We start from the raw sequence: 13,493 nt of genomic DNA on the forward strand, positions 1-13,493 counted from the left end.
TATAATATAATACAAGATCATGGTACGTAGAATCTAATATGTTTCAAGTGTTTATGTCATGTTTCTTGCAACTCTGTTGATTTATTCCATGTCTATATATATTGTGAGTCAGTCAAATAGTTAGAAGATTTCTTGATACAATAATTATAAGAAAATTTTGATTGAAATCGCTTAGCTTTTTGTCTAAGTCGGAATTTAAACTTATAAATTAAGTCCTTAGATTGATGTTACTTTTTCATAAAGTAAATAAGGCGCTATTGTTGTTAAATTTTAATTTAGAGCTACAAAAACTTATGTCAATTAAAACTCTATTGACGAACATGTGTAATTTTAAAGATACATAGCCTTAGCTAATCTTGGTTTTGCTTGAGTAAGGAGTGGTAAGGTAGAAAAATGATTAATCTTAGATGACTCAATTAAATCATTGCATGGTGAATTTGATGGTAAACTCCAAGTAAATCCTTGAAGAAGCCTAGCAAGTAACATTATAGTAATTGTTGAACCAAGTTTCACAGCTGGACAACCTCGTCTTCCAATACTAAATGATAACAAACGTAAGTTTGAATCAGTGAGAACTACTTTACCATCATCTTCCATTTTGAGATGGCCCTCCGGCTTGAACTTTAATGGTTCCTCCCAAACTCTACGATTTCGACCAAGTCCAAGACGACTTAAGAGCACTATACTCCCTTTACGAATAAAGTACTTTTCACCGACAATGGTATCAGAGATAGACACACGAGGAACATTAAAAGGTGATATTGGATGGAGTCGAAATGCCTCTTTTTACAAGCCTTAACATAATTTAGCCTTGGCAAGTCTGATTCTTGAACCCATCTTTGATCCCAACAACAGTGTTGAGTTCTTCTATGGCCTTTTGCATTAACTTTGGTTCATTCAACATCTCTGCTAGTGTCCATTCAACTGCATTTGAGGGATTATCCACTGTTGCCAACATGAGTTCCTGTTACATTATATATTTATTTGTAAGCAATCATAGTACAATTGATCATAATTTAATAATTGAATATAAGTATACTTACAAGAACTTGTGCCTTAATCTCTTTAACATTCATCAATGGATTTCCATTTGTATCTTTGAGCATAATAAGAACATCAAGAATGTCCTCTTCCAAAGTTTTGTTGCCATCTTTCCATATTTGAATCCTCTTATCAACTTCAATATCAATATGTTTTGTTGCTTTAGCATATGCTTTCTTGATAATTGCCTTGTGACCATCCAAATCAAATACACTCAACCATGGTAAATAATCTGATACACCAAAAGAATGAAGATATTCAAGAAGTGTAAAAAGTGCATCAACTTGCTCCTCTTCTTCAATAGTACTTCCAAATGATGACCTCTTACTAAAAATCATATTCCTAATCACATTTCCACAATAACATCTTGTGACTTTCCTCAAATTAATACTAATACATTGATTATTGTAAACGAATCGATGAAGGTTGTCAGCCTCTTCATCCCTTTTACAACTCAGCCATTGAAATGTTGTTGGTGATAGCACATGAGAAGCAAGAATCCTTCTCATTTTCATCCATTGATCACCAATGGGGAGGAAAACAGAAGTTATATAGTTATTGCTAATAAGGCTCGCGGACATACAAATAGGCCTAGATGAGAAAACGGAGTCCTGAATCTTCAAGAACTCGCAAGCAAGCTCAGGAGAAGTTACAGTAATGACATGAACGTTACCAAGACGAATGCAAGCGATTTCAGTGTTCATGTCCTCCATAATTTTGTGTATCCAATGAACTAATGCATGTTTATTTTTTAGAAATATTTGAGGAAGGCTTCCAATTATAGGCCATGATCTTGGACTTGGAGGAAATGGTTTATTCCATTTCCTAAGAATAGTAGAAATGAATTTTGAGAAGAAGTAATTGTAGATTATCATATGAATAAGGTTTATAATTTTTATCATATTTTCCTTGTGATTGTTAAATCTTATGTTTTCCACTATTTATAGGGTCTGCATGAACTTGCAAAATAAGGTAGTGTCGACAAAGAGGTATGTAACTACTCTCTCTCTCCGTTCGGTATTGTTTGTCGTATTAAGTTAATTTGACTAATTTTTAAAGTTAAATTAGATCATATTAATTTGATATTTCAAACAAAAAAAATAAGATATTCTAAAACTATATGAAAAGTATTATAAATTGCAATTATTTGTATATATTAATATGATGAAAAAAATACATCTTAAAATGTTATTCAAAGTTTTCATCGTTTAATTCTAAAAATATAAATCATGACAAAAAATAGCGGACGGAGGAAATAGTATTTAATGGGCAATACTATTCTCAATGTAATATGTGGCATGAGAGAGGCACGTAATAGTTCGGTCCATTTTATATATTTTAAATGGTGTGAATCCAATGGAGCATTAATAGTGATGCTCTGTCAAATTTTATTGGCACGTCTATTAAATATATAATTATTGACATGATAATTTATTATTTTATTTCTATTATTTACATTGTTTGTTTATTTTTATTTGTCATGTTGTATTTTTTAAAAATTAATTTGATTAATTTTTAAAGTTAAAATAGATCACATTAATTTTATATTTTAAATAAAAAAATTAGATATTCTAAAACTATATAAAAAGTACTATAAATTGCAATTTTTTGTATTAAAATGATTAAAAAATACATCTTAAAATGTTATTCAAAAATTTTATAATTTGACTTTAAAAATAGAAACCATGACAAACAATACCGGATGAAGGAAGTACAAAGTGGATGAATTAAAAACTTAAAATTGTCAAGAAGTTCTACATTTTTCAAAGTAATTAATTGAAGGTATGATATGTAAAAAAAATATTTTTTCTTGATTTGTCAAAATTGACAAGTAATTAGGGACGACCAAAAGATAAAAAGTGGATAAGTAATTAAAGAGAGAGAGTGTATATCGAGATTTTATGATGGATGAATTCCAATGAGGCCAATTGTTTATCACTACAATAAAGTTATAAACTTATACTTCCTCCGTCTCATTTTATATGTCATATTTTTACTTTGCATTTGCATTAAGAAATGATGTAACTTTACCCTTGTATCCTTATTTAATTTTTTTCGAGCTCAAATTTTCAATCAATGAATATGAGTTAATTTATTTTATTAATTAATTTAACCAACGAACATGAATCATTTGCGTAACTTTTTTAAGTTGGTCAAATGTATATTTCGAGACTAATAACTCAAAAGGGTAAATAAGAAATAATATGGTAATTTATGCATTGATTTTATGAAATAACAAATATTGTGGATCAACAATTTATAGAAAGAGATAACATATAAAATGACAGGGGGAGTAGTTTATTAATGTTCACGTACGCGCAAAGCGAAATAGTATTTATTTTGCTTATTAGTCACCCATATCTAGAGTTAATGCATTGTGCAAGTAGATGTTTTAATTAGTATATAGATCTATGGTGTGTTTGGTATGAAGGAAAATGTTTCGATGTTGTCGTATTTGCTTTGCATAAATGTTTGGAAAAGTTTTTCTAATTAACTTATTAAAATGACTTCCTTTTAAAATAAGAGGAAAAATATTTTTCAAAATCATTTTGAACTTCACACTTCAATTTTTCAGCTTAACTTAAGTCTTGGATGTCGATTTTCAATACTAATCTTAGAGCTGACTCTAGATTCTCATTCCGAGACCCGAATCTTGGCCTCGATTTGAGACCCAACTCTCGAGTTCTAGATTAAAGGGTCGGATCTTGAGTTAGAGTTAGAGGTCAAATTTCGGGTCGAGTCTCGGATTAGGTGATGGGATGGGATGTCAAGGTTGAATGTCAAAGATGGATCCCCTTTTGAAAGTCTTGAGCTCAGGTCCCGATTCAAAATTGAGTCTCAATTTTGAGGTTGAGTCTATTGAAAATCTTGAATTGAGTGTCGATGTCAAGGTTGATCAAGGTTCGGGGTCTCGTGTCTATATCAAATCTCGATTCAGGGTCGGGGTAGGGTCAAGGTTGGGCCTGGAGTCAAGGTTGGGTCTCGGGTCAGGTCACGGTTGGGTTGAGGTCGGGGTTTTGACTCTTGGGTCGTGGTCGAGGTTGGGTTTCGGGGTCGTTGTCAGGGCCTGAGGTCGAGGTCGTGTTTGAAGTCTCGAATGGAGTCAGAGTCTTGTCTCGAGTCAAGGTTAGGGGTGTCGGGTTGGGGTCTCAAGTCGAGGTAGGGTTCGGGGTCGGATCTCGAGTCGAGGTTAGTATGATGGATCGATTATCGAGGTTAGTTTTCATGTCAAAAATTATTTTACTATAAAATATTTTCTACTCTCTAGCTAAAAATAAAAGATATTTTCTGAAAAATATTTTTCATTCACTAATCATACACTAGAATATATATATTTCTCACTCACCAACTAAACACGAGAAACTAATTAAGTTAGAAACCAACTTTTGAAACAAGATCCGTCTTAGACATCCGACCCTGACATCACTAATGAATGACAAAGGTTCGAGGTTCCATAGAAAACATATTCCTTCGTACCAAACACACCCCTAGATATCATAGTGATGTGGGTCTTGGATCTCATAACACATGGTTCAAATAACTATAATGACTGGCCAAGGTTCAAAGATAATTGCATGCTATCAAGTATCAATAATTTATTGTGTCAGGAGATGTTACGAAATAATTTATCACACTAAAATTTTTTAACCATTCTTAAAATGTGTTCTATTTGTTGTCCACACGCTTCACTTTAGGATTATCTTCAATACACACAAAGTATGTAAGGTCTAAGAGAGGCCACAAATCCTATACAATTCAGCACCAAGAATTTAAGAATAGAGAATATTGAAAAAGACATTCTTATTTCAATATCCTAAAAACGAAAGTAAGACAAACGCTTATCCTTAAAAAAAGTAACATGGAATTAAATGCAACAAAGACTTGCTTCATATCTCAGAATAATTGAACAATCATTAGTGAGCTCAATGTTAGGATGAATTCACGCACACACACTTGATTAATGAAGAACACAAGAACTTTCAAGAGAAAGAGATGAGAGATCTAGAGAGAGAAAGAGAAAACCCAATATTTCGTGGTAACACCCCGTGAGTAAACTTTCACGGCGGTGGAGTATATTTATATTAATAAATCAGAGTATTTTTGGTTATAGAGCATAAATGGAGAATAAATAGTAAAGCCTCGTAAACAGTTATATATATTAATAAGGCTCCACAACCTAACACTCAATACTTAAAACGTTAAGTGCCTCATGGAAATATTTTACCTTTTGACAGATCAATATAATAAATCAAGTTATATTGATCATAACTATTGTATCAAGATTAAGAGTAAAAAAATATTTAATGAATAAGAGAAGTTGTAATTATTTCAAATATAAACAAACATTTTTACTTGATCTGTTCAATAAACACGAATAATGTAATAGTAGAAGAAGTTGGAATAGAGTCACTCTCATAATTAAAATCAAATAATATTTAATTTTATGTTACATTTATGAAGATGTTTGTCTGGTTTCATCTTTCATCGTAAACATTGATTTATAACTTATAAGGATTGATAATTTTAGTCTTCAGTTTATGAGATAAAGAACTTCATACACTAAATATCTACTATATAAGTAAATAACACACATGTTTATTTATAACTTACGAGGAGTGACAATTTTAATCTTCAATTTTTGAGAAAAAGAACTCCATACACTAAATATCTACTATATAAGTAAATAACACACATGTTAACCCAATGATCTATTCAAATAATACTTTTTTAAATTAAGTAAACAAAATAACGGTCAATACATATATTAGGATGAAAAAAATAATACAATAATTTGAACCATATGATTAATAGTAGAACCAATTTTACACAAAGACTTAGATGAATACAAAAATATTGAAACTTCGCTACAAGAAAAGTGTAAATTACATGAGGATTTTTCTGGGAATTAGTATGAGTTCACGAGAAAATAAGTTTCCTGTATATCTTAATACTAATCTATAGAAAAGTCCACATGTAATTCACACTTTTTTTTTTAATAGTGCTTAAATATACATGGCGTTAGCTAATCTTGGTTTTGCCTGAGCAAGAAGTGGTAAGGTAGAAAAATGATTAATTTTAGATGACTCAATTAAATCATTGCATGGTGAATTTGATGGTAAATCCCAAGTAAATCCTTGAAGAAGCCTAGCAAGTAACATTGTAGTAATTGTTGAACCAAGTTTCACTGCTGGACAACCTCGTCTTCCAATACTAAAAGATAACAAACGTAAGTTTGAATCAGTGAGAACTACTTCACCATCATCTTCCATTTTGAGATGACGCTCCGGCTTAAACTTTAATGGTTCCTCCCAAACTCTAGAATTCCGTCCAAGTCCAAGGCGACTTAATATCACTATACTCCATTTAGGGATGAAGTACTTTTCACCAACAATGGTATCAGAGACAGACACGTGAGGAACATTAAAAGCCATAAAGGGGTGGAGTCGAAATGCCTCTTTTATGCAAGCCTTGACATAATTTAGCCTTGACAAGTCTGATTCTTGAACCCATCTATTGATCCCAACAACAGTGTTGAGTTCTTCTATAGCCTTTTGCATTAACTTTGGTTGATTTAACATTTCTGCTAGTGTCCATTCAACTGCATTTGAGGGATTATCCACTGATGCCAACATGAGTTCCTGTACATTATATATTTATTTGTAAGCAATCATAGTACAATTGATCATAATTTAATAATTGAATATAAGTATACTTACAAGAACTTGTGCCTTAATCTCTTTAACATTCATCAATGGATTTCCATTTGTATCTTTGAGCATAATAAGAACATCAAGAATGTCCTCTTCCAAAGTTTTGTTGCCATCTTTCCATATTTGTATCCTCNAATCCTCTTATCAACTTCAATATCAATATGTTTTGTTGCTTTAGCATATGCTTTCTTGATAATTGCCTTGTGACCATCCAAATCAAATACACTCAACCATGGTAAATAATCTGATACACCAAAAGAATGAAGATATTCAAGAAGTGTAAAAAGTGCATCAACTTGCTCCTCTTCTTCAATAGTACTTCCAAATGATGACCTCTTACTAAAAATCATATTCCTAATCACATTTCCACAATAACATCTTGTGACTTTCCTCAAATTAATACTAATACATTGATTATTGTAAACGAATCGATGAAGGTTGTCAGCCTCTTCATCCCTTTTACAACTCAGCCATTGAAATGTTGTTGGTGATAGCACATGAGAAGCAAGAATCCTTCTCATTTTCATCCATTGATCACCAATGGGGAGGAAAACAGAAGTTATATAGTTATTGCTAATAAGGCTCGCGGACATACAAATAGGCCTAGATGAGAAAACGGAGTCCTGAATCTTCAAGAACTCGCAAGCAAGCTCAGGAGAAGTTACAGTAATGACATGAACGTTACCAAGACGAATGCAAGCGATTTCAGTGTTCATGTCCTCCATAATTTTGTGTATCCAATGAACTAATGCATGTTTATTTTTTAGAAATATTTGAGGAAGGCTTCCAATTATAGGCCATGATCTTGGACTTGGAGGAAATGGTTTATTCCATTTCCTAAGAATAGTAGAAATGAATTTTGAGAAGAAGTAATTGTAGATTATCATATGAATAAGGTTTATAATTTTTATCATATTTTCCTTGTGATTGTTAAATCTTATGTTTTCCACTATTTATAGGGTCTGCATGAACTTGCAAAATAAGGTAGTGTCGACAAAGAGGTATGTAACTACTCTCTCTCTCCGTTCGGTATTGTTTGTCGTATTAAGTTAATTTGACTAATTTTTAAAGTTAAATTAGATCATATTAATTTGATATTTCAAACAAAAAAAATAAGATATTCTAAAACTATATGAAAAGTATTATAAATTGCAATTATTTGTATATATTAATATGATGAAAAAAATACATCTTAAAATGTTATTCAAAGTTTTCATCGTTTAATTCTAAAAATATAAATCATGACAAAAAATAGCGGACGGAGGAAATAGTATTTAATGGGCAATACTATTCTCAATGTAATATGTGGCATGAGAGAGGCACGTAATAGTTCGGTCCATTTTATATATTTTAAATGGTGTGAATCCAATGGAGCATTAATAGTGATGCTCTGTCAAATTTTATTGGCACGTCTATTAAATATATAATTATTGACATGATAATTTATTATTTTATTTCTATTATTTACATTGTTTGTTTATTTTTATTTGTCATGTTGTATTTTTTAAAAATTAATTTGATTAATTTTTAAAGTTAAAATAGATCACATTAATTTTATATTTTAAATAAAAAAATTAGATATTCTAAAACTATATAAAAAGTACTATAAATTGCAATTTTTTGTATTAAAATGATTAAAAAATACATCTTAAAATGTTATTCAAAAATTTTATAATTTGACTTTAAAAATAGAAACCATGACAAACAATACCGGATGAAGGAAGTACAAAGTGGATGAATTAAAAACTTAAAATTGTCAAGAAGTTCTACATTTTTCAAAGTAATTAATTGAAGGTATGATATGTAAAAAAAATATTTTTTCTTGATTTGTCAAAATTGACAAGTAATTAGGGACGACCAAAAGATAAAAAGTGGATAAGTAATTAAAGAGAGAGAGTGTATATCGAGATTTTATGATGGATGAATTCCAATGAGGCCAATTGTTTATCACTACAATAAAGTTATAAACTTATACTTCCTCCGTCTCATTTTATATGTCATATTTTTACTTTGCATTTGCATTAAGAAATGATGTAACTTTACCCTTGTATCCTTATTTAATTTTTTTCGAGCTCAAATTTTCAATCAATGAATATGAGTTAATTTATTTTATTAATTAATTTAACCAACGAACATGAATCATTTGCGTAACTTTTTTAAGTTGGTCAAATGTATATTTCGAGACTAATAACTCAAAAGGGTAAATAAGAAATAATATGGTAATTTATGCATTGATTTTATGAAATAACAAATATTGTGGATCAACAATTTATAGAAAGAGATAACATATAAAATGACAGGGGGAGTAGTTTATTAATGTTCACGTACGCGCAAAGCGAAATAGTATTTATTTTGCTTATTAGTCACCCATATCTAGAGTTAATGCATTGTGCAAGTAGATGTTTTAATTAGTATATAGATCTATGGTGTGTTTGGTATGAAGGAAAATGTTTCGATGTTGTCGTATTTGCTTTGCATAAATGTTTGGAAAAGTTTTTCTAATTAACTTATTAAAATGACTTCCTTTTAAAATAAGAGGAAAAATATTTTTCAAAATCATTTTGAACTTCACACTTCAATTTTTCAGCTTAACTTAAGTCTTGGATGTCGATTTTCAATACTAATCTTAGAGCTGACTCTAGATTCTCATTCCGAGACCCGAATCTTGGCCTCGATTTGAGACCCAACTCTCGAGTTCTAGATTAAAGGGTCGGATCTTGAGTTAGAGTTAGAGGTCAAATTTCGGGTCGAGTCTCGGATTAGGTGATGGGATGGGATGTCAAGGTTGAATGTCAAAGATGGATCCCCTTTTGAAAGTCTTGAGCTCAGGTCCCGATTCAAAATTGAGTCTCAATTTTGAGGTTGAGTCTATTGAAAATCTTGAATTGAGTGTCGATGTCAAGGTTGATCAAGGTTCGGGGTCTCGTGTCTATATCAAATCTCGATTCAGGGTCGGGGTAGGGTCAAGGTTGGGCCTGGAGTCAAGGTTGGGTCTCGGGTCAGGTCACGGTTGGGTTGAGGTCGGGGTTTTGACTCTTGGGTCGTGGTCGAGGTTGGGTTTCGGGGTCGTTGTCAGGGCCTGAGGTCGAGGTCGTGTTTGAAGTCTCGAATGGAGTCAGAGTCTTGTCTCGAGTCAAGGTTAGGGGTGTCGGGTTGGGGTCTCAAGTCGAGGTAGGGTTCGGGGTCGGATCTCGAGTCGAGGTTAGTATGATGGATCGATTATCGAGGTTAGTTTTCATGTCAAAAATTATTTTACTATAAAATATTTTCTACTCTCTAGCTAAAAATAAAAGATATTTTCTGAAAAATATTTTTCATTCACTAATCATACACTAGAATATATATATTTCTCACTCACCAACTAAACACGAGAAACTAATTAAGTTAGAAACCAACTTTTGAAACAAGATCCGTCTTAGACATCCGACCCTGACATCACTAATGAATGACAAAGGTTCGAGGTTCCATAGAAAACATATTCCTTCGTACCAAACACACCCCTAGATATCATAGTGATGTGGGTCTTGGATCTCATAACACATGGTTCAAATAACTATAATGACTGGCCAAGGTTCAAAGATAATTGCATGCTATCAAGTATCAATAATTTATTGTGTCAGGAGATGTTACGAAATAATTTATCACACTAAAATTTTTTAACCATTCTTAAAATGTGTTCTATTTGTTGTCCACACGCTTCACTTTAGGATTATCTTCAATACACACAAAGTATGTAAGGTCTAAGAGAGGCCACAAATCCTATACAATTCAGCACCAAGAATTTAAGAATAGAGAATATTGAAAAAGACATTCTTATTTCAATATCCTAAAAACGAAAGTAAGACAAACGCTTATCCTTAAAAAAAGTAACATGGAATTAAATGCAACAAAGACTTGCTTCATATCTCAGAATAATTGAACAATCATTAGTGAGCTCAATGTTAGGATGAATTCACGCACACACACTTGATTAATGAAGAACACAAGAACTTTCAAGAGAAAGAGATGAGAGATCTAGAGAGAGAAAGAGAAAACCCAATATTTCGTGGTAACACCCCGTGAGTAAACTTTCACGGCGGTGGAGTATATTTATATTAATAAATCAGAGTATTTTTGGTTATAGAGCATAAATGGAGAATAAATAGTAAAGCCTCGTAAACAGTTATATATATTAATAAGGCTCCACAACCTAACACTCAATACTTAAAACGTTAAGTGCCTCATGGAAATATTTTACCTTTTGACAGATCAATATAATAAATCAAGTTATATTGATCATAACTATTGTATCAAGATTAAGAGTAAAAAAATATTTAATGAATAAGAGAAGTTGTAATTATTTCAAATATAAACAAACATTTTTACTTGATCTGTTCAATAAACACGAATAATGTAATAGTAGAAGAAGTTGGAATAGAGTCACTCTCATAATTAAAATCAAATAATATTTAATTTTATGTTACATTTATGAAGATGTTTGTCTGGTTTCATCTTTCATCGTAAACATTGATTTATAACTTATAAGGATTGATAATTTTAGTCTTCAGTTTATGAGATAAAGAACTTCATACACTAAATATCTACTATATAAGTAAATAACACACATGTTTATTTATAACTTACGAGGAGTGACAATTTTAATCTTCAATTTTTGAGAAAAAGAACTCCATACACTAAATATCTACTATATAAGTAAATAACACACATGTTAACCCAATGATCTATTCAAATAATACTTTTTTAAATTAAGTAAACAAAATAACGGTCAATACATATATTAGGATGAAAAAAATAATACAATAATTTGAACCATATGATTAATAGTAGAACCAATTTTACACAAAGACTTAGATGAATACAAAAATATTGAAACTTCGCTACAAGAAAAGTGTAAATTACATGAGGATTTTTCTGGGAATTAGTATGAGTTCACGAGAAAATAAGTTTCCTGTATATCTTAATACTAATCTATAGAAAAGTCCACATGTAATTCACACTTTTTTTTTTAATAGTGCTTAAATATACATGGCGTTAGCTAATCTTGGTTTTGCCTGAGCAAGAAGTGGTAAGGTAGAAAAATGATTAATTTTAGATGACTCAATTAAATCATTGCATGGTGAATTTGATGGTAAATCCCAAGTAAATCCTTGAAGAAGCCTAGCAAGTAACATTGTAGTAATTGTTGAACCAAGTTTCACTGCTGGACAACCTCGTCTTCCAATACTAAAAGATAACAAACGTAAGTTTGAATCAGTGAGAACTACTTCACCATCATCTTCCATTTTGAGATGACGCTCCGGCTTAAACTTTAATGGTTCCTCCCAAACTCTAGAATTCCGTCCAAGTCCAAGGCGACTTAATATCACTATACTCCATTTAGGGATGAAGTACTTTTCACCAACAATGGTATCAGAGACAGACACGTGAGGAACATTAAAAGCCATAAAGGGGTGGAGTCGAAATGCCTCTTTTATGCAAGCCTTGACATAATTTAGCCTTGACAAGTCTGATTCTTGAACCCATCTATTGATCCCAACAACAGTGTTGAGTTCTTCTATAGCCTTTTGCATTAACTTTGGTTGATTTAACATTTCTGCTAGTGTCCATTCAACTGCATTTGAGGGATTATCCACTGATGCCAACATGAGTTCCTGTACATTATATATTTATTTGTAAGCAATCATAGTACAATTGATCATAATTTAATAATTGAATATAAGTATACTTACAAGAACTTGTGCCTTAATCTCTTTAACATTCATCAATGGATTTCCATTTGTATCTTTGAGCATAATAAGAACATCAAGAATGTCCTCTTCCAAAGTTTTGTTGCCATCTTTCCATATTTGTATCCTCTTATCAACTTCAATATCAATATATTTTGTTGCTTTAGCATATGCTTTCTTGATAATTGCCTTGTGACCATCCAAATCAAATACACTTAACCATGGTAAATAATCTGATACACCAAAAGAATGAAGATATTCAAGAAGTGTAAAAAGTGCATCAACTTGCTCCTCTTCTTCTATAGTACTTCCAAATGATGACTTCTTACTAAAAATCATATTCCTAATTACATTTCCACAATAACATCTTGTGACTTTCCTCAAATTAATACTAATACATTGATTATTGTAAACGAATCGAAGAAGGTTGTCAGCCTCTTCATCCCTTTTACAACTCAGCCATTGAAATGTTGTTGGTGATAGCACATGAGAAGCAAGAATCCTTCTCATTTTCATCCATTGATCACCAATGGGGAGGAAAACAGAAGCTATATAGTTATTGCTAATAAGGTTCGCGGACATACAAATAGGCCTAGATGAGAAAACGGAGTCTTGACTCTTCAAGAACTCACAAGCAAGTTCAGGAGAAGTTACAGGAATAACATGATAATTACCAACACGAATGCAAGCGATTTCAGTGTTCATTTCCTCCATAATTCTGTGTATTCGATTAATTAAAGCATGCTTATTTTTTAGAAATATTTGAGGAAGACATCCAATTATAGGCCATGATTTTGGACCTGGAGGAAATGGTTTATTGTAATTTCTTACACTAGTATTCCATTTCTTAAGAATAATAGAAATGAAGATTGTCAATATAATGAAGAATAATGTAGTGTTATTGGAGATAACCATAAGAAGAAGGTTTGGTATTTTCATCATTTTTGTCTTGTGATTGCTAACTCTTTATGTGTTTCACTATTTATAGGTGCTGCATGAACATGCAACTAATAAG

General features: G+C 31.5%; 1 protein-coding gene and 2 pseudogenes across 1 annotated transcript; all 3 read right to left on the minus strand.

The window, feature by feature from the left end:
* Positions 1 to 291: 291 nt before the first annotated feature.
* On the minus strand, positions 292 to 1,925 carry LOC107016387 (annotated as a pseudogene).
* Positions 1,926 to 5,857: 3,932 nt separating this feature from the next.
* Positions 5,858 to 7,648, minus strand: LOC107016388 (annotated as a pseudogene).
* Positions 7,649 to 11,580: 3,932 nt separating this feature from the next.
* Positions 11,581 to 13,420, minus strand: LOC107017521 (isoleucine N-monooxygenase 1-like). The gene is made up of 2 exons (XM_015217710.2): positions 12,482 to 13,420; positions 11,581 to 12,403 (listed from the first exon to the last, which is right to left on the minus strand). Exons 1-2 carry the CDS (start codon positions 13,418 to 13,420, stop codon positions 11,768 to 11,770), a joined length of 1,575 nt encoding a protein of 524 aa, XP_015073196.2. The 3' UTR covers positions 11,581 to 11,767.
* Positions 13,421 to 13,493: the final 73 nt, after the last annotated feature.

Source organism: Solanum pennellii, chromosome 4 (assembly GCF_001406875.1).
Source record: "Solanum pennellii chromosome 4, SPENNV200".
NCBI lineage: Eukaryota > Viridiplantae > Streptophyta > Magnoliopsida > Solanales > Solanaceae > Solanum > Solanum pennellii.